This window comes from Drosophila subobscura, chromosome O (genome assembly GCF_008121235.1).
Source record: "Drosophila subobscura isolate 14011-0131.10 chromosome O, UCBerk_Dsub_1.0, whole genome shotgun sequence".
NCBI classification, from domain to species: Eukaryota; Metazoa; Arthropoda; class Insecta; order Diptera; family Drosophilidae; genus Drosophila; species Drosophila subobscura.
Window position 1 is genome coordinate 8,004,803 of NC_048533.1, and position 20,280 is coordinate 8,025,082.

A 20,280-nucleotide genomic window follows, 5' to 3' on the forward strand; every position below is an offset into this window, starting at 1 on the left:
GTCCGCGGTCACGCTGCCCACATATCGCCGCGCCAATCCATTTATAAATTTTTGATTTTCCAATAGAGCAGTTGTTGTGCGTACGTTAAATAAGTTTGAATTAAGTCGCTCATCTAAGAAAATCGCGTGATACTGTGCCCATTTTACGGTAATTCCCAAACCAGAACGAATTTGATTTAATTTGAAGGAAAAGAGCAGACAATTTTCTCGTCTATTTTCTGTCTTGCATTTGTTTTTCCGACACTGCGTATGTGTGATGTGTTTGTGTGTGTGTGTTTGTTCGTGTGTGTATACTTATGCGCAATGCGTGGGTATTTTTTCGAATTTCTGTTCTATTTTCAAATTTAATGGCATACATACAGACACAAATAGCCGAAATTTGTACTACCAATATTTGTAACCATTGGACGGAATTTTCACCAAACATTTTAGAAAGTACAACAAATACATGTGTGTCTCCCAAGCTAAATACAATTAAATCGCAAGACTACATTTCTCAAGCCGAAAATGTACAGACAGGTGTACGTAATGCACACCCATATGTACTCGTGTTTGTGTAAATGTATTTATCAATCTGCTAATCAAGTGCAATGAACACATCTCCCGATGCGATACGATTGTCGCCCCCCGTCTGTCTGGTCTGGTTTGCCCTCTCTGCCGATGGGTGGGTACTCCAGATACAGGTACAGGTCTTGTCGCCGCTTTTCAAATGCCTTTTCAGCATTGTTGGTATTGGCAGGCCTTACTTTTCTTGTCTTTTATCGATTTAATAACAAACAGAAAGCCGCCCAGAGATATACGCGATGTCTGGGGGCATAAATACACGTTAGATGACGGCTGGTAGAAATAAATGGTCATTGATTTTATTCAGCATACTCGTACGAATGGGATACGATGCGATTGTTTTTGCAAAGTTCATTAAACTTGGGCATGGGCTGCGAGGGAATCCTGCGAATGCTTAACTAGTTTTGCTGAATTGCAAAAAACCGGCCTTTTGTACTAGACGAAAATTAGAGGTGCCCACATAGGCACTTATTAATGTGTGTGTATGTATGCATGTACATATGTATATATGTATGTAGATACTAAAACCTTTTTAGGGAGTAATATTTATGCCAGTACTTCCACCCGTTTGTACAGATAGATAGGCATATGGACCTAGTTGCTTTACAAATAAAATCAATCTAAACGTAATCTGGCATCGTAATGAAAGCCCTACGAGGGTATCTAAGGGCTGTACCCGTTCCTTTCTGGATTTTCATGTATTTGGTACACAAATTTACAAATTAAAGAGCCAAAGTGCACTGGCGACCTACAAATTCCGCCACAGACCGCGGCAGTGCACATTTTCCCCTACATTAATACGGCTGCATTAATTACATTATGTACTTTGTGCACTTGTTAGCTATGCGACAAATAATCTAGTTCATTGCATTCACATATTTACGTACATATTTACATGGGCATGTATTTGCATTGTCTCTACACAGTGAAGCTCTGTTTATTTCGGATATTCTGCTATAGGAAAGTGTTCACTTAATCCTACACTGACTGACACCAGACAGAATTTAAATTGAATGAATGAAATGTAGTACCTACACATACATACAAACATACATGCATACACATGTGCAAGTGTTCTTCAAACACGTCATGCACCCCAATAATCATTACCATAACAGAAGAGTACATATTACAGATGGGGGTAAATTTATATGAGTCAGCGCATGGCTTATTGATGCGGTGGGGCAGGCTTTTAAATCAGCGAATCTTGTGTGGAGCATAAATGTGCCGTTGTTTTTGTGTGTTGTTTTTGCTTAATTAGCCAGGGCGTACAGAATAAACACTATCTAAATGAAAAACAATAAACTTTACATTTGTAGAAGTTGGTTGACGAAACCAATTTTATAATAGCCAATGTGCCACACCTGCCGCTACCTAGGGGCATCTTGTCTGAATAAAATTACTGAAACTAAGGGTGCTTTCCCCGTATAACGTTTACCATTTGCTTATGCTAAATTTAACCATTAATTTGAAGCACCCTTTCCCTACTTTTGGGGCCCATATTTCATTGGCCACCACTGTCGGCTGTATTCATCGCGCCATAACAAACATTTCCTGCAGCACAGCACCATTCTCTTTTTGTAGGTTTTTTATTTAGTTCGTTGTGCTCTTCATGTGGCACAATTTGAACTTCTTAGCGGCTTTGGGCCATCGTCAATGCCATTTCCAGCCAAGTTAGGGTCTGCTCTATGTGTGTGTGTGTGTGGTTGTTGAGGGCGTAGTCGTGGTACATCAACACTTGAAAGAGTCGCAAAGGGGACCGAAGCAAAGGCCTCTGCTAACAACTAACAAAGGTTAATGGCCGCTGGTCTGGTCTGGTTGGATGACTGGCTGTCGTCGTCGTCGGAGATGGTCTCAGTGGCAGCGCGCAGCGCAGCACTTGTAAAAGCTTAGCTGCAACATTGATATTCCGTGTTGCCTCTTATGCAGTTACCATATTGTGTTCGTCTGCAAGTTGTGTGGCAAACAACGGAACTAAAAAGGGGGAAACAATCTGTTGAACAGACAACGAAACCGAACGACCTGCATTGACATTTTGGGTGCTGTACTGTGTTCTGTGCTGTGTTGTGTTCTGTGCTGTGTGCATCATCATAATCAGTTGCACACCCATAGACTGCAGAGATTGAGTGAGGGAGTTGCATAGATAGGCCTGTCCTGCAGTGACGCACACAAGTTGCAGAAGTTTAATGCTCGGCACGTGACTGGGCGCCAGTCGCAGTCTCCACCCCCCCTCCCAACATTGATTTAGAGGCCTATGACTCATCATCAGGCAACCACAAGAAGCGGAACCACCCTATTTTGAATGAACAAATGAGTGAATGAGTGCCCTGCCCCCTGGCAGCTTCTGTCCCGCGCGTGTTGTGTGGAAATCCTCCCCAGCATTATTGTTTTTATCTTCGCTCATAAAACACTCATAACTGAACGCTTTCCATTGCAGACTCTACTCTCAACTCTCACCATGTCGACCAGCCCAAAACCGGTTAAGAAGGTACCGATTCACTTGCAGAGCGCTGCCAATCGTGTTTACATCAAGAATGGTATGACTCCACCGCCAGGAGGGTGTGTGTTTTCCACAGCGAAATCTAAACGTTATTTTCTGTGTCGTTTCAGGCGAGATCGTGAACCATGATAAATCGTTCAAAGCGGACGTCTACATTGAGGATGGAACTATCAAGTATGTGGTGCCATAATTTAATCAATGAAAATTCACACCTTAATTCATCCTTGTGTCTGTGCAGGTTTGTGGGACCCCCGTCGGAGATTACGATACCCGGCGGCGTGCGTACCATTGACGCCAGTGGGCTGCTAATCATACCCGGTGGCATCGATCCCCATACGCACATGCAGCTGCCTTTCGGTGGCGCTGTGGCCGTCGATGATTTCTATCACGGCACCAAGGCTGCCGTTGCTGGGGGCACCACCATGATAAGTAAGTTGCTCACCTTATGATCCCTGGGTGTCGCGATGGAGATAACTAATTCCGATTTTACTCAGTCGACTTTGTGCTGCCCAATAAACACGAGTCGATGATAGAGGCGTACGACAAGTGGCGCAGCTGGGCCGATCCCAAGGTCTGCTGCGACTATGGCCTACATGTGGGCATCACCTGGTGGTCCAAATCTGTCTCCGAGGAGCTGGGCATTCTGTGCAAAGAGCTGGGAGTCAATTCCTTCAAAACATTCATGGCCTACAAGGGTCTCTATCAGGTGGGTAACTTTTCTCACTGCATTTTCTATTGTTCTGTAACTACATTTTCTTGCAGCTTAACGATTCAGACCTGTTGGATGTGTTTGAGCGTATTCGGCAATTGAATGGCGTGGCTATGGTGAGTTTTGCTAATCGATAAATGATCGAATGCACCTCTGCTGCAAGCATCGTAACTGTATTATTATTCTCTCTTTTTTTTCAACAGGTGCATGCTGAAAATGGCGACATTATTGCAAAGAATACGCAACGTCTGCTGGCCGAAGGCATTAATGGACCGGAAGGCCATGAACTCTCACGACCAGAGGAAGTGGAGGCCGAGGCGGTGCATCGCGCCTGCGTTCTGGCCCATCAGGTAAGACACTCCCAAGCCCAAGTCGCTCATTGAGAGTGGGACGGTGTATAGAAAAAGAGTTTTACGTACAGTTCCTGTGCGACCCAGGGGACTGTAATTATATGGATATTTATTTATGTTGTATATTCTTTTAATTTTGGTTATTATTTCTTATCCATTGTGTATGATGCACCCTTGTACATATTATGCGGTATGCGGCACACACGATATAACCCCTACCTACACATAAAACGAATGTATGTCTCTCGATGGTGCCTTTAAAGTCCGATTGCCCGCTGTATGTGGTTCATGTGATGAGCAAATCGGCGGGCATTGAGCTGGCCAGAGCACGGCAACGGTATAGAGGTCGATACATAATGGGAGAGACCCTGGCCGCGGCTTTGGGCACTGACGCCACATGCTGCTTCCACATGGGCTACGAACATGAGGCGGCGCATGTGCTCAGCCCACCATTGAGGCCCGATCCGACGACACGAGAATTCTTGATGAAGCTCCTGGCTAAGTAAGTTTTGCCGCTCGACTAGACTCGACACTGGGGTTTTAGCATGTCTCTGGCTGATGCTGCTGACTAACGCCTACTAACTGGGATACGAAACTGTGCTCATGCCTGCTCATAGCTCTATCCACCAACTGCTAATCCACTCTGTTAATCTATGTTCATGCTTTCACTCACACACGCTCACACAAACAACTCGCTCGCTCGCCCGCTTAGATGAAGACGCCGCTCTTTGTGTCCGGCCTGACCAGCAAATCCTCCGCCGAGCTTGTCGGCCGTGCCCGCCGCAGTGGCTACTGCGTCTTTGGCGAGACGCTGGCCAGCTCCATTGGCCGTTCGATGAGTGGCGTGGCCAAGGGGGAGCGCATCTACTACATCACCAGTCCGCCGATACGCGAGTCCGCCGAAACGCCAAGGCAGCTCATGAAGTCGTTGGCGTAGTAAGTACTTCCCTTCGATACATTTCCTTGCTGGTGTTTCGTTTTGTTTTGTTCTGTTAATTTTCTTTAATTACTGAATCTGCAAACCATCTCCTTGCTTTGCTAATAATCTCGTACTTTGCCGCCCCACAGCGATGACCTGCAGCTGACGGGCAGCGACAACTGCACGTTCAACAAGGATCAGAAGGCAAAGGGCAAGGGAGACTTCACCAAGATACCGAATGGTGTCAATGGTGTTGAGGATCGCATGTCCTTGGTGTGGGAGAAGGGTGTACAGGCGGGACTACTCGATCCCTGCCGCTTTGTGGCCGTGACCAGCACGAATGCTGCGAAGATCTTCAACATTTATCCACAGAAGGGACGCATTGGTAAGCAAACATAATAAATAATGGGCGATGGAAGCTTGATTTGATTGATTTCTCCTTAGCTGTCGGATCGGATGCCGATATTGTGATCTGGAATCCGAATGCCACCCGCACCATTTCCAAGGACACGCACCATCAGGCCTGTGACTTCAACATCTTCGAGGGCATGACCGTTCACGGTGTCTGCGAGTTTGTCCTGGTGCGTGGACGCATCTGTGCCGAACGAGGGCAGGTGCGTGTGGCGGAGGGCTTTGGTCGCTTCATCCCTACGCCGGTTCGTCCGCCCTTTGTCTATGACATTATCGAGGGCAAAGTGCAGTCGGCAGTGCAGGAGGACCATCCCGAGGAGCGTCAGAACGGTGGCGGCAACAGCGTGGCCAAGAAGTTTGCCGAACTGGACATCCAGATACCCATTCAAGAGCCAATTAGCGCCATGCTGGCTGGCAACCTGGCCATGCCCGCAGAGGGTTCCCTCTGCAGTACACCCTCGGTGCGTGGACGTGTCGATGGCAAGCACGACATGCAACAGTCATCCTTTTCGATTAGCGGTGAGTGGTGGTGGTTGTTTTCCTGGAAATATTATGAATAATAAATTAATTCTTATATTTTTCTGCAGAGGAACTCGATAGGGGTGGTGTGAGGGCCTGCATTAAGGTGAAGAACCCACCTGGCGGCAAGTCTTCCGGCTTCTGGTAGATGCGATGCCACTCGCCTGGCGCATCGAATCGCACAATGCATCATGACACCGACAGGCAGCATTGCAAGCCAAAGTCTGTCTGCTCCCATGCGCTCATTCAATAACTAAGCTCTGGCATTTAATATACCGATCCTGAAACATAAATCGTAATCTAACCAAACTTGAAGTTAAGTAAACATATAGCCACGAAAAGGAAACGCCGCGCCCCCAACTTAAGGAAGATAATAACCATACCATCTGCATCTGTCATTGCCTCTCTCTCTTGTTATCAATAACTTTTTGTTAGGATCCTGTGAGATCCTCGAGGATTATGAAAATCAAACAAAGTGCTTTTTTAGGATACTTTTTGTTGTTAACACACGAAATATTTATTTTTACGATATTCGCTTATTTACATTGAGATTTAGCACAATTTTGTTTGGTACGATCGTACATCTTGAAAGTTATTATAGGGGCTATGATATCTAAGTCTCGATAGATGAATTCGAGTTGGAATATATTATACTATAAACATTATATGCCTATTGCAATTGTTTAATCCGCTTTTGCCGTAGCCCCCTTCCCCATACACGCATAGCCCCCTCATTCGTATGCCCCCGGGATTCATCCATCAATCATTGGAGTGTGAACAACCGATTGGGAACAACATTTTTGGCGAACTTCATCTGAGGATATCTAAAATAAAATAAGATACTGTCATCTTTTTTCGATGAAAATTTATATAAAATTGCATAAATATTTATTATATACGAGTATACATACTTTATATACATACATTTAAATACAAACAAAGCCGAACACAAAGAACAAAACTAATAAACTTTACCAAAAAACAAAAAAAAAACTAATCTTTATATATGAATGATGTAGATGAAATTTGTTTTATTGGAAGGGGCAGGAAAACCCTCTGAAAAATCATTTTGGTTTTTTATTTATACCGAAACTCATTCCATTGCAGTCTTCATTGTTTTTGGAATCATATTCTAAGTGGGTTCTTATTGGAACACGTGTCCCCTACTTCCTCTTAAGTGGAAAATGAACTTAAGATCTCTATAATACTGAAGACTATTGAAACTAAAGACTGATGGGTTTATTTATAACGTATAAGAAAAGCCACTCAAAAGATATTTTGCTTAAAAAGGGCAAGCAGTTTAACTGTCTAGCCCGTAAGGAAAATAGCTATAAACTCTTCTCCAACTCTACTGTAAGTAAACCTCTCGAAGGAAAAATCATCCAGGAAGACAGGGATACATTAAAAGACGGTTAAAAATTTGGATTAGTTAATGATCGCGTTTATTTTCAATTATATGGATATTTACAAAACGATTTAGCACAATTAATATAATATATGTATAATATTCATACGCTTATCAATTGTGTGTGTGTGTGTGTGTATATTTAATGCATGCTCGTACTCGTACTCGTAACGTACACTCACTCTCTATTCAATAAACGATGACTGACAGACAGTTGACCATGTGAAATCAAGTGCTTTAAAACTTTCGTAAATCAAAACTGCACACACCACACACCAAACGTGAAGGGAGGAGTGCACACAGCTATTTACGTGTCTATATGAATACATAATTACAATTGTTTTTTTATAACGATCAAAAGTAAAATACACCCATAACGGGATACACCCCGGCCCGAGCTACAACTGTACGGAGTAGTTAGTGTCTTGCATTTGTGCCATGTCAATGAATGGGTGGGGGGTCGGGGTGGTTTATCCGGTCAACTGGTTGCAGGGCCATATTAAAAATGGTTTTAAACTTAATTATTAAAATTATCCGAGGTAAAATACAATCTGTTCTGGCTCTCTTCTTCCGTGCGTGCCACTACTTACATACATTCGCGTTAATGCAAAAACAGTTAATAGTTATATCATTACAAGTGTCATTCTACATAATAAACAATCTAATCAACTAAATCTGTTTGTATTTGTTGTATAAATAAACTGCCTTTACTTTTGGGGTCTAAACGAAATATTGGGAGGGGGGTGGGTGGCCAAGAGGTATGCTTAATAATTAAATATCTTCAATTCAGTGTGTTCAGTGTGGTGTGTTCAATTATGCCCTAAAAATCATTCGTAAAGTGACCTAAAATTGACTTAACAACTAAATTCCAATAGTACATAAATGACCATTTATGAGTGTTTTTGTTTTCTTCCTCTATTTTTGTTTCATTTTGCGAGTGCGGCCGGTGAATATTTTGTTGATGATTGAACGTTTAGGAATGCATGCGACCGCTTAAATTGTTTCGTTTCGTTTGTTTCCAGCCCAAAAATGCTATGAAAATACAAGATTAGTATATTTTAGGTTTCATTTGGATTCCTTTTAGACTTACTGCCGCATCCAAGACGCTGCTTAATTGCTCTCTGGTTATCCTGCTTATAGCTTCTTTAAATAGGCGGCACACTTGACGGCGCTGCTAACCTGCCCCGTGTTGAGGAGACTCAATTTCTTGTGCTTCGCGCGGAACTTCCTCACATAGGCATCAATTAAATTTTTAATCTTGTGTGGATTAATTTCACCAGACCGACTGTGACAGATCTGCAAAAATCAATTTAATTACAATTTTGTTCTTCCTCCTTTTATCAGTTCCTTGCTAACCTTTGGCACAGCCCTTCGCATGATGTCCTTGTAATCCTCCTTGGTAATCACCTTCTTGTTAAAGTGCGGCTTCAATACCAATTTCACTTCCTCAACGACTCTCTCCTGTCGGTTCAGCTTACGCAAAAACTAAAAATTGAAGTGCAAAAGAAATTCATAATATGTCGTCTGCTCAGCTTTGAGTGCTTGACATTGACTCACTCTATCCTTATTTTGCAGATCCGTTGCCGAATTGGGCAGATCATCGTATGCCGCCTTATGATCGTCCGATGCTTTGCCACCTAAAAATACAGTTTAAGAAATGTTTAATATATTATAAATAGGGATAGGGAAACAATAACTCTTAATGGACCAAACCAAATGATACAAGCGAAAGTTAGGCGAAACTTAAACGTGTACAAATATCGACATTATATCCGAAAATCATATAGAATTGTTCGTTTTAGTCCTTTTTTTGATTAACAAAAAAACTTTCTTTGCCACCAAATCTTTTCTCAGTCGTTCAATTAACTTTAAGCGATGTTTCGCTGATTTACTACGTTTCTATGTTCGTTTACGAACATTTATAGATAGTTTTCGCTTTAATATGGTTTGTTTTGGTCGACTTTAAAAGTGTCTTTAGTTTGATATCCATTCTTTTTTTTCCACAATGTTTTTAAAGCGGCAAGGATTAGGAATTCTAACATAAATTCTAAGAACACACAACGAACCTTTTCTGGATTTACGTTCGCCTTTGTTATTTCCCCTTTGGGATTTCTTGAAGCGCGACATTCTGGCTGTATTGCCCACTGGGGAGGTGCTGCCAAAGAGATTGTCGAACATTTCCGTCTTGGCACCACCGCCACCACCCTTAGAGCGTTGCTGCGGCGGCGGCTCGAACAGATCCTCATAGTCCGCCGATCCGGGTGAATATGGGCTCTCGATATCCATGGTAAAGGAGTCGTCCAGTGCGTTAACCGTTGCACTCGCTGCGTTTCCGCTGCTGCCGCCGTTGCGCAGGCCAGAACTTGTGGTGGGCAGATTGGCGATGCCACAGCTGCTGCTGCTAGCCACGCTGCCGCCGCCCGCCTTCGGGAGCGGCGTGAGCTTCTTCGCCAGCGGCGTTGGACTAGAAATCACCGGTATATGCTGGGAGCTGGACACCACACTGCTGCCCGAGAGCAGCACATTGGAGAGGACCGTAATGGTATTGCCTTCGGCATTTGTTTTGTCGTGGCCTCCATCGCCGCCGCTTCCGCCCGCACTCGCAGCACTGCCGCTGCCAAGATACTGCGTGGAGGTGACAACGTCGCAGGCCTTGCCGCCGGCCTTCTCCTGCTGACTGCTGGCGTTGTTGCTTTGGTTCGGCTTGTTCATCAGCGCCATCACCAGATCCACGGGATTGATGGCACCGCTCGTCTGTGTCTGTGTCTGCGTTCCAGTGCTGTTCGAGACGGCTGTCGGCGCCAGGCTGTGGCTGCGACTGCGACTGTGGCTGTCGCTGTCGGATTTATCCCCTGGACCTGCAGAACCTGAGCTATTGGGTAGTGCCTGCTCTAAGTTTTGTGTGGGTGTGGGCGTCGGTGATCGCGGTGACAGGGAGGGCGACTTGGTCGGCTCAAACGGATCGTAAGCATCCGGTGAGCAGGGTCCCGACTCTGGCGGCGTATTCGGTCCGATCTTCTGAGTGCCGCCCTCGTGGCTATGGCCATGCGGCTGCTGCTGCTGTCCATCGTCATTGTCGTGGTCAGCGATGCCAGCGCCAGGCAACTCCCTGGAGGAACATGCAGCCTCCAGCTCGTCCGCCGAATTGATGTCATCGGCATCCTCGTGCAGGGGATTGTTGCGCACGTTGTGCGTTTTTTTGGCAGGTAGATTGAACTTGACAATTGGTGGCTCTGGCGGGGTCTTGGGGCCTGTCGTCTGCTGCAGTGTCTCGTACGAGGAAGTCTCCATAATCGTGGCCAGCGAATCAGCCTGTGGCGTCTTCTCCCGCTGACCGTTCTCCCGCATCAGATCGTGATGCTCCGCGGGCGAGGCCACTCCGCTGCCGCGTCGCCTCTGGTGTCGATCCCGCTGCTGTTGCTCCTGCTGCTGCTGTTCTCTGCTATCTCTGTCCCTGCGCATCGGATGCGGCGGCGGCGCCTCGTTGGCATCTTCGCTGTCCGTGAGCACAATCACATCCGCGGGCTCCTGATGCACTTGGAACGGGGAGCGTTCCAGGTCTATGATGGCCACCGGCTTGGCATCCAATTTTTTGCGCTTGCGGGTCTTGTCCTTCTTCAGCTTTGGCTTCACGCTGGCGTTGCTTAGCAGCCGATCCATGGAGGAGCCGGTCAAACGATTCGCTAGAAGGTCATCATGCCTGGCCGGCATGGTTACCACCGTCTGCTGTTGCTGCTGCTGCTGTTGCTGCAAGGCACTCGCATTCGTGCCGCTGGCTGGCTCCTTGTTGAAGCTAACGCTCACGAGAATGTTGTTGCCCGAGGCAAACACCTCCTTCGAGGGTATTGGCTCCGGTGTCTGCGTGCGACGCTTGCGATTCTTCTTCTCCTTGCGCTGCAGCTTGTCGATTGGCTTCTTTTTCTTTTTGCTCTTGTCCCGCTTCCGTTTCGCCTTCTTGCCAACGCCCAGAGGCGTGGGGCTGCGTCGCCCATCATCCGCATAGTGGCCGCCGGGATGGCCAAGCATGCCCTTGGGCGAACCCAAGGGCGGTGTCCACGAGGAGTTCTTATCCCCGCCATCGTGAATGAACTTCATGTGATCATCGGACAGGCTGGGCGATGGCGACCAATTGCCCGCCGGCACACCCTTGCTGATGGGCGGTGAGTGGCGTCGCTTCTTTTGTGGCGCCAGGAAATCATCGGCATCCTCAAACGGATCGCGTTGTCTCGAGATACGCCTCATTCGAGCGGCCGTTGTCGGACTAGTGCTGGCCGCACGCTTCTTGTTCTTCTTTTTCTTGTCCGATTTCTTCTTTTTCTTCTTGATCACCGCCTTGGGGCTCTTCGAACGCGTCCGACTGCGACTCAATCGTGGCGTATACCGCGGTGAATTATGGTACACGGGCGGTGGCGCCATATTACGGCCACCATTCACTCGCGTGGGCGTGTGGGAGCCAGATCTTAGCGAAATGGGACTATGTCCGCGATCCATCGCATGCATCGGATGCATGGGCGGTGAGTCCCTTCGCTGCTTGGGTGGCGATAGCGACGGGGAACGCACATAGCGGCGTCCTGGTCCTGGCGACATGGACCTGCGACGCTGCTGCTTGCGATGTGGCGAAGTGCCAGGCGGCGGAGAGGGCGATATACTGAAGCTGCGCAGCCGCTTGGGCGTTGCCGAGCGGGACCTGGAGGGTGCACCACCACGGGAGCCGCTGCGCGAGAACGCAGGGCTGTGGGAGGAGCGACGACGCTCGAAGCTGCCGCCAGAACGACTCCTGGCTGCACGCATGGCATCACGGCCATAACGATCCTTGGCCACGGGCAAATGATGCCGCGACCCAGCGCCCACCACATTGCGCACATCGTAGCGTGCCAGCTCCCGTCGCTTGGGTCGCTGATATAAGTTCTGGCTCTGGCTCTGGTTTTGGTTCTGGTTCTGCACGTGGTACTGGCTGCTCTGATTGTTGTGTAAATAGTTCTGGCTCTGGCTCTGGCTCTGATTGTGGCCCTGAGCGTACACATTCTGGTACGGCCGAGTGTGGAACTGCTGCTGATTCCGGTTGTTGTAGCTGAAGCGCAGGCTGCCACGGCCACGCTGGAATTGGCCGCGCTGGAAGTCGCGCCCACGGAAGGAACGTCCATGGCGACCATTCGAGTGGGAGCGTGAGCGGGAACGGGATCTGGAGTAGGACTTGGAGCGGCTGCCTCGCGGCCTGCGTCGATTACGACTCCGAATGGGGCTGCGACTGCGACTTCTGCTAGGACTGCGACTGCGGCTGCGGCTGTGGGGTTGCGGTGGACTCCGCGTTCCCCTAGGCGAGTGGGGACTCCTGGACGCCGGCGAACTTCTTCGCGGTGTCTTTGTGCGTCGTCGGGAGCCGCTGCGTGCATCGTCCGTCTGCTTATCGCCGCGATAGTTGCGCTCTTTGGGCCGCTTGCTCACCTTCTTAAAGGTCTCGTCCTTGCCACGCTTCGAACGCTTCGATTTGCTATCGTTTTCCCTCGGCGGCTCCTTGGAGGTGGCAGCGGAAGCGGTGGCAGCAGCTCCACCCCCTTCGCCTTCGCTGCGTTTACGACTGCGACTGCGTCTCTGCTTCGAATCGTTCTCGTTGGCCAAATCATCCTCTGAAATGAGCTCCGTGTCAATGTTCTCCGGCGGTTCTTGCTCTGCATTCTCTTCGTCGTCGCTGGACTTGGAGCATGGAGTCTTGGGGCTAGTGGAGACACCGGCACGCTGCTGTTCGCTCGCTGCAGAGGCCCCCTCGTCATCGTCATCGACTCCTTTTTCATCCAGGCAGGGCGTGTACGAACGATCTGGCTCTCGATCACTGCTGCTTCTATTTCTTGCTGCACCCGCATCCTTGTGCTTCTTCTTGGCAGGCGTGGCTGCCACATTCGGTGTCTCTGCTGCTGCTGCCTCTGTGGCATCCAACGCCTTTTCAAACTCTTTGGGCTTGTCAATGTCCAGCTCCTCCCAGTCGCTGTCGTCGTACAGCTCCAGCACACCCTTCCCTCTATCCCTTTCGACTCTGCCACGATCCCGCACCCTAGGACCGGGACTGGGAGTGCTGTGCGTCTTGGTCTCCTCATCTTCATCGACTGCTGGCTCCAGATTAGAGTTGCTATTACTCGAAATTCGTTCCGTTTCGGGTTCTGCCGCTGCTCGGGGCTGGCGTTCCTCCTCCATGGGCTCTCCATCGATGTTGGAGTCGCCTTCCTCCTGCTCTTCTGTGGGATTCTCCGGCTCATACAGATCGGAGGCCTTTTCTGGGGGCAATGGTATGCTGTTATCCTCCTGCGCTGCTGCTGCATCATCCTCAACATCATCATCATCATCGTCTAATTGTACTAAATCCTCATTCATGTCATCGTCCTCCTGCATGGAAGGTATTTTGATTCAAGAGAAATTGTAGAAGAAAAGAGAACAACATTTGGGTTGCGTTAGTAGGCATAGGAATACATGGAAGGACAGGAATGAGACCTAAGCGAATATTTTAAACATGATTCTGATCTTTTATATGACAATCCTAATGCCACTTATCAAACAAATTAAAAACATTAAACCATCTTCTGGATGCCTACCTTATCTGGCTCTTCGGCTGCAGGCCTTGGCTGTGGTCCAATTGGCAGTGACGTGGCATTGGCCACCGCCTGCGACTCCTGCGAGTAAATCGAAAAGTTTGGACAGTTGTCGGCATCATCATCATCGTCGTCCAGCTTTGTCGTCTTCGCTGCAGTTGCTGCTGTTGGCCGCTGCTGAGCATAATCCGTGTTCAGCTTGAAGAGGGGACTGTTCCACGAGAGGCTGGCCGGTGGCGTGGGTGGCGGTGGCACAGTCAGCACTGCGGGCATTGATAGACGACCCACAGCGGGACCAGAGCCAGGACCAGGCCCAGGCATCACAGGCGCTGGTATGTGCGTCATGGGAAACGGTGGAGGTCTTTGTGAAAAATTGTTGGTTGCTGGGGATGCAACAGCGGAGGGATTGCTGGCACCACTACCGCGAAACGACGAGGTGTTGGAGCTTGATCCCTGCTGCTGTTGCTGCATATTTTGGTTCCTTTGCTGCTGCTGTTGCTGCTGGCGATTGGGCGTGTTAAAGCGCAGATGAAAAGGCGTAAAGCTGGAGACGTTGTTGTTGTTGCTGCTGTTGTTGCCGCCCCCTTGGTTATTATTGTTGAAATTCTGACTGAAACCGCTGCCGCCTTGACTGCTGCCTCCACCGTTGTCCCCGCCCGTTGAGTGCCGCTGATATTGATTGCCAGCGGCACCACCTCCGCCTCTGTTGTAATTGCTGTTGCCACCGTAGCGATTGCCAGAGCCACCGCCACCGCCGCCACGACTAAAGTTGGGTCCGGCGCCTCCGCGCTGATAGACCGGTGCTTGGGTGATGGGTTCCGTGGGTGGCTTTGAGGCTGCTGCAGTGGATGCTGGCGCTGCCACACGCTGTGGCAGATTCAGACTCCCATCGGCACTGATCTGCACTTCGCTAAGGTTGCGCGTCGCCCCATGCCAGCGATCCTGCAAATCCAAGATGCTGGACAGAATATCGCTGGCCGATGACCCTGACGTTGTGGCCGCTGTACGCGCCTTGCCCTGTAGCAGGGCCTTGCGTGTGCGAGGATTGCCGATGCTGGCAATGCGCACCGACGTCTGCACTGCCGTGGCGCCCAGACCAGCTCCTGCTCCTGCTCCAGCATCGTCCTGGCCGGCCTCACTGTCCGAAAAGTACTCCAGATCGTTGGCATTGCCAAACAGCGTGAAGCTGGAGGCATTTCCCCCACTCAGATACGAACGCAGACCATCCGCCTTGACGCCCAGCTGCTCCGCCAGCCTTTTGCTGGCAGTCAGACGACGTCGGCCTGTTTCATCGCTGTCGGCGGAGGCAACCACTCGACGACGTCGTCGCCTACGACGACGTATGACCTTCTTGCTGGTCGTCTTCAGGGCAAACTTCTCGTCAAAGTTGTTGAGGTCGTACTCCACGACATAGGTGCGATGGCGTGTGCGGCGACGCCTTCGCCGCTGCGTCGTTTGTCGACGGTTTGTTGTGGTGCGTGTGGTTGTTGTCGTTGTGGTTGTGGTACGGGTGGTACGGGTACGTGTGGTGGTGGAGCCGGAGGCGGCCTCCGCTGATGTGACGGCACGGGTGCGACGCAAAACAGCAGCGCGAATGCGTTCGTTTTGGCGGGTTCGGAGTATCCTTGGCTGTTGCTGAACCTCTCTCACGCGCAGACGCGTCTCGGGCAGACCCATGCCGCGGATGTCCTCGTACAGCATGTTCAGGTCCTCGGCCAGGTCGAGGTTATCATCGGAATTCTCGTCGTTGGAGTCGATGCATTCGTCGCAGTACCAGGAGCCCTCGGGGATCTCGTGCAGCGGCGGATCCAGACAGTCCATGTGGTAGCCCTGATTGCAGCTGTCGCAGAGCAACATCACATCCTCCCGCTCCGGACTGTTGCATATCTCGCAGTTGGTAACATCGGCCACAGTGGCATCCGCGTCCTCCTCTTCCTCCAGGGTCAGTTCCGTCTTTGATTTGCTCAGATCCACGCGAACCTCACGCACCACATTCCGATCGGTATAGTTGTCTCGCACCACGATCCTGTCGAAGGTTATCCGATCGATGGGACAGGTTTGGACATTCTTCGACCATGCCTCAATGCAGGGCGCACAAAAGATGTGCTCGCATGTGGCCGGCGTCCCAATCTCCTGCTGCCGAAAGGTAAACAAACAAATGGGACACTTTTCCAACAGCTCGTTGCTGCTGCTGTCGGAGCTGAAACCGGGATCCTCCGCTGGCGCAGGCCTGGGGCTGAGCCTCCTCTTGGCCTCATCTTCTTCGCTTGGTTCTTCCTCATCGGACTCTAGCTTTTTCCTCTTGCCGCTTTGGCCGTGCAATCGCTTGGGGCGTTGTTCGATCTGAAATAATTTAGCATAAGGATTAGCAAACCGTCAATTCAGTGCAAAATGGCCTTTAGTTTGAGAATTATGAATGGCCATTTATGTATTTGTGTACCTCACTGCCGCTGGAGGAGCAGTCATCACTTTGTGGTCCATAGCGGGTTCTTCGATTGCGCGTGGATCTTCTTTGCACGGCATCCGAGTCGGAATCTTGGATGGCAGGTGGACGACGCTGTCGGCGGTTGCTGCGACACAAACGCGTGGCCGCCGACGAGCAAGATGGTCTCGCGTCAAGGTCAGGATCATCGCCAGGGTTGGGGGGGTTGGCTTCGTCAGTGTCGTCAGAGTCATTGAATTCGATGCGCATGATGATGCGTCGATTCCTCTTATCCGGCGCAGAGTTTTTGCTGCAAGACGGCTGCTGTTGCTGCTGCTGATTCATTTTAGCGCCTCCGCGACGGCTGCAATCACCGGAATCAGAAGCCGAATCACGGTCAGGCATGCTGATGCAACTGCGTATGTGTATATATCAGGTTATAGATGTGTATATGTACACTTTGAATAGTCGGTTTTGTATTACATATAGGGAATATTCTTTTCGCTGAATATTCATCTATGCCGCTATTTCTTCGGTTCTGTTCAGCGGTTCTTCTCCTTTATTCTTTTCTCGTTTCTGCAGCTACATCATTTTCAGTTTTTACCAAGGAGGGAGCCCAGAGAATTTTGTGACCCGTCTGTAATTGCAGTCCGCAGAGGCCGAAGGGAAGGCATCAATCATTCGTTTTTCGTTTTCTGTTGGCCGATTAGTTAATCATACACTTGCATTTTCGTGTGCACACTCGTTTCAACTATCTACAATGGCGCACGGGAGAAAGCCTTTTTCGGTAGAAGTCAAAGATATATTTCGTATATGTTTTACACGCAAATTTTCTCATACAAATTTTGTTCACACACACACTTGGATTTCAGCCATTTTTTCAGCTAAAGATGGCAGTTCTAGGCCAATATGCGCATTCGATAGTTTGCCGCAGGATGCATCGTCGGCGAAAAAAACACAACCCTGCCAGACTTGCATTTGCAACGGCGCTGACTTTTATTTATCAGCATACATAAATCAAATGGTTTGCTTGACTAAAATAAAAATAAAAGGTTAGTTAATTCCTTTTAGGGATTCTATGGTGATGCTCGGGCTTGTTGAACAATCAAATTCGCACTGGAATCCCACCAACTCGTTTCATCATCTTGCACTGATTTTTGTAAGGGTATTTTACTGTCGGTTCATTAACAGAATCTAGAAAAATTACATGCTGCAAAATCGATTCAAAATGCGATCAGAAAGCTAAACAAAAAGGGTTTAACTATTTCGCAAGATTGAAAGGTCAATGACCGATTTGAATCCTTATTGCTAGATTATCAATTATTCTGACAATAAGATTTTTCAGATCAAGACAACTTCAAGCTCGAAGCCACACACTCTAGCTTAGTATTTCCTTGCCTGAAGTGAAAATAACACAACCAAAAATCAATAAATCACTTTTATTTATTAAGGAAAGTGAATAAAATCTTCGGCAGGGCAGTGGAAATCATCTTCGATATTGCCACACAACAGCGGCGGCACTATCGATATATACAAATATCGCAATTTTGCGAAATACTTATGGTTTTTTTGTTTTCAAAATGCAGTCGGAATACGCGAATGATATACACTTGGAGGCCATTGAGGTGCTTCTGAATCACATTCTGTACGTGCGCGGCATATATCCGGCACAAATCTTCAAGAAGCGACGAATCTACAACACACCGGTCTACGTATCGATCTATCCCCCGCTGAATACATACCTTGCCGGCGTTCTGCGATCAGCGCGGGAGCTACTTGCCCGGCGAGATCTAAAGTGCTTTGAGATCATTCTGTATCACAGCGAAAACCAGCCACTTGAGAGCTATATGCTGCAGTTAGATATACTGGAGTCGGGGGCCGCCAGGCAGCCAGCGGAGGATCCGCACCTGATCGAGTACGAGCAGCAGCTGCGTGTCGCCCTGCACAAGCTGTCGGAGCGCGTCAAGCCGTTGCCGAAGCTTCCCGGCAACTGCCAGTTCAAGGTGCATCTGCACACAACACAGACGGCCTTTGTCCAATTCAGCCACGAGGCACAGTACCAGGACTTTCCCTGGCTGCAGGCCGAGACTCCACAACAGATGGACGCGCGATCGCCGAAAGTATGCCTCCTGCCTCTGGCCACAGTCGACAATGTGGGATTGAAAATGCAGGCGCGCATCTTTGCTTGAGATGATTGTTATTTCCGGTTGATAATTGTTTGTATTAAATCAAAATGTTACATTGAATCAGTGTGTATATCCTACATACATCTATTCTAGAGCAGTCCTTGACGCTTCAAGTCCTCAAATGTCTTGCGATTGACCACATTGCCCAGGGAGTCCTCGTACTCCTCCTCCTGGTCGGCTATCCAGCGTTCGCTCTGCTTTTGCGACTTCAGCTTCTCCCACAGCGTGATGGCGTCCTCGATCTGGGTCACATTCGCAAAATGCGCCGTATTGGGTATACCGAGACACCGCATGCCGTGCGCGTGTCGCCATTCGGCAAAGTGCCGCTGAAATGCCTTGGGTCCCTTGTAGGTAAAGTTGCCGCAGATCTCGCAGTTGTAGCTAATGTTCAGGCCATGCAGCTTGTACAGCCAGTAGGGTATGGGCTTGCCGTCCCAGCCCAGGGGCAGATTTTTGGGATTATACGGTACGTCATCGGCATCGGGATCATCGTCGTTGTCCGACTCGCTGGCCTCCACATCGCTGTCATCGCGCTCCCCGCCCGTGCGCGCCTGCTTCCGCTGGACGTTCTCCTTGGTGGCCGCCCGCTGCTCAGACAACAGCTCGGCGTATTTATAGAGCAGCGCCTCCAGTTGGGCAATATCTTTGCTGCGTTCGTGCTCCTTTGACTGTGCATTGGCACTTTTTGCGCTGGGCTTCTTGGCCATCAGAGCGGGGTCGAGGGTGCTTTTGCCCTTTGTGGAAAACAAACGCTGGGCACGCTCCTCCAGAGTGCCGCCACACTTTAGTCCTAGGGCCACCAGCGCAGACTTCAGACGATCCAGACCGAGGGAGGCCAACTCCTCCCAGCTCGAGAACGCCGAGAGATCCAGGTGAGCGCCCGTATTGGCCAGCGCCGACTCGGTCTCCTTTAGCGACCAGCCCGGAAAGGTGCCCTGCAGCCACTGACGCTGGAAATCGAGCTCCACCTTGACCAGTTCCCCCTCCAGATCCAGCAGCGGCTGAATGCGTAGAATGAAGTTGTGCAGGTATTCGTTCAGTGTCTCAATGTACTTTCTGTACTCGCGGTTCTTGCGCTCTCGCGGAATATCAAACACATGATCGAAGGACATTAAATACGCAATGTAGTCTAGCTTTTCGACAGCCCTCAAGTTCAGGTAGAGCTCGTAGCACTCGTTCAGATCCAAATACCGGCCGCCGCCTTCCTCGTCGGTAAACTCCACGAGCGCACTCATGTCATCGGGGTTATTGTAGACCTTGATCATGTCGTCAAACTCCACGGACAGCGGCACACTCACTTCAGCCGGATGGGATTTGTAGAACAGCTTGATCTGCTTCAGGCGGGCGTAGAACTCGTTGAATTCGTTGGGCCCCGACAGGGCCGCAATCTCCTGCTTCCTCTCATTGTCCTTGTCCTCGTACAGGTCTCGCAGTTGTGTTGTGGCGTTATGATGCAGTTCCATCAGATATTTCAGCCTGTGCTCCGAATGAATACGCTCCTTTTCTCCCGGCTTTTTGGTAGCGTGCTCATCCACCATCAACTTGACCAGGCGCTCGCGCTCTTCATGGTATCGGCGCTGCTGCTCCAGGAGCGTCTCCATTGCACTTGAAACGTGGAGTTTAAGTTTAAGTTTTCAGGTTTAATTATCGTTTATTCCCAAAAGAAAAAACAAATTTTCATAAATTTCGCGTGTGTACAGGCAGTAGGGATGGT

At 49.2% G+C, this 20,280-nt stretch overlaps 4 protein-coding genes across 9 annotated transcripts in view; 2 read left to right on the forward strand and 2 right to left on the reverse strand.

The window, feature by feature from the left end:
- LOC117898214 (serine/arginine repetitive matrix protein 2) overlaps window positions 1-17,264 on the reverse strand; it is a 29,413-nt gene extending 12,149 nt beyond the window's left edge. The window contains exons 1-7 of one of the 2 annotated variants that reach the window (XM_034807439.1): window positions 16,399-17,263; window positions 13,962-16,301; window positions 9,444-13,755; window positions 8,935-9,014; window positions 8,734-8,862; window positions 8,468-8,673; window positions 8,306-8,409 (exon numbers count right to left, since the gene is read on the reverse strand). In XM_034807439.1, coding sequence (XP_034663330.1) covers window positions 8,512-8,673; window positions 8,734-8,862; window positions 8,935-9,014; window positions 9,444-13,755; window positions 13,962-16,301; window positions 16,399-16,785 — 7,410 coding nt within the window. In that variant the 5' untranslated portion in view covers window positions 16,786-17,263 and the 3' untranslated portion in view covers window positions 8,306-8,409; window positions 8,468-8,511. Of the gene's footprint in view, window positions 1-8,305; window positions 8,410-8,467; window positions 8,674-8,733; window positions 8,863-8,934; window positions 9,015-9,443; window positions 13,756-13,961; window positions 16,302-16,398 lie in introns of those variants that run through there. The other variant, XM_034807440.1, reaches the window with a different exon arrangement.
- LOC117898218 (dihydropyrimidinase) lies at window positions 17-6,885 on the forward strand. 5 transcript variants are annotated; one of them, XM_034807448.1, is made up of 11 exons: window positions 17-148; window positions 3,002-3,101; window positions 3,175-3,238; window positions 3,303-3,493; window positions 3,559-3,770; window positions 3,827-3,889; window positions 3,977-4,123; window positions 4,387-4,625; window positions 5,192-5,427; window positions 5,487-5,972; window positions 6,041-6,884. In XM_034807448.1, the coding sequence occupies exons 2-11, from the start codon at window positions 3,023-3,025 to the stop codon at window positions 6,118-6,120; spliced, it is 1,797 nt and encodes a 598-aa protein (XP_034663339.1). In that variant the 5' UTR covers window positions 17-148; window positions 3,002-3,022; the 3' UTR covers window positions 6,121-6,884. The 5 variants fall into 5 exon arrangements, with proteins under 5 accessions (XP_034663339.1, XP_034663342.1, XP_034663340.1 ...); XM_034807449.1 differs by lacking the exon at window positions 4,387-4,625 and adding an exon at window positions 4,836-5,059 and having other exon boundaries at window positions 41-148; window positions 3,014-3,101; XM_034807447.1 differs by having other exon boundaries at window positions 42-148; window positions 3,014-3,101; window positions 6,041-6,883.
- A 638-nt stretch (window positions 17,265-17,902) lies between the features above and the next one.
- Window positions 17,903-18,626, forward strand: LOC117898229 (mitotic spindle assembly checkpoint protein MAD2B). Its single transcript, XM_034807464.1, has one exon. The coding sequence runs from the start codon at window positions 17,961-17,963 to the stop codon at window positions 18,567-18,569; it is 609 nt and encodes a 202-aa protein (XP_034663355.1). The 5' UTR covers window positions 17,903-17,960; the 3' UTR covers window positions 18,570-18,626.
- On the reverse strand, window positions 18,562-20,279 carry LOC117898221 (splicing factor 3A subunit 3). The gene has a single exon (XM_034807453.1). It carries the CDS (start codon window positions 20,165-20,167, stop codon window positions 18,656-18,658), a length of 1,512 nt encoding a protein of 503 aa, XP_034663344.1. The 5' UTR covers window positions 20,168-20,279; the 3' UTR covers window positions 18,562-18,655.
- Between the last annotated feature and the right edge of the window lies 1 nt (window position 20,280).

Bases quoted from the DNA above. Each gene is read 5' to 3' on its own strand.
- LOC117898229 (XM_034807464.1), top strand. From the start codon at position 17,961: ATGCAGTCGGAATACGCGAATGATATACACTTGGAGGCCATTGAGGTG.
- LOC117898221 (XM_034807453.1), bottom strand. From the start codon at position 20,167: ATGGAGACGCTCCTGGAGCAGCAGCGCCGATACCATGAAGAGCGCGAG.
- LOC117898218 (XM_034807448.1), top strand. From the start codon at position 3,023: ATGTCGACCAGCCCAAAACCGGTTAAGAAGGTACCGATTCACTTGCAG. The intron at 3,239-3,302 runs GTATGTGGTGCC...GTGTCTGTGCAG, and splicing joins ATTGAGGATGGAACTATCAA to GTTTGTGGGACCCCCGTCGG. The intron at 5,428-5,486 runs GTAAGCAAACAT...ATTTCTCCTTAG, and splicing joins TCCACAGAAGGGACGCATTG to CTGTCGGATCGGATGCCGAT.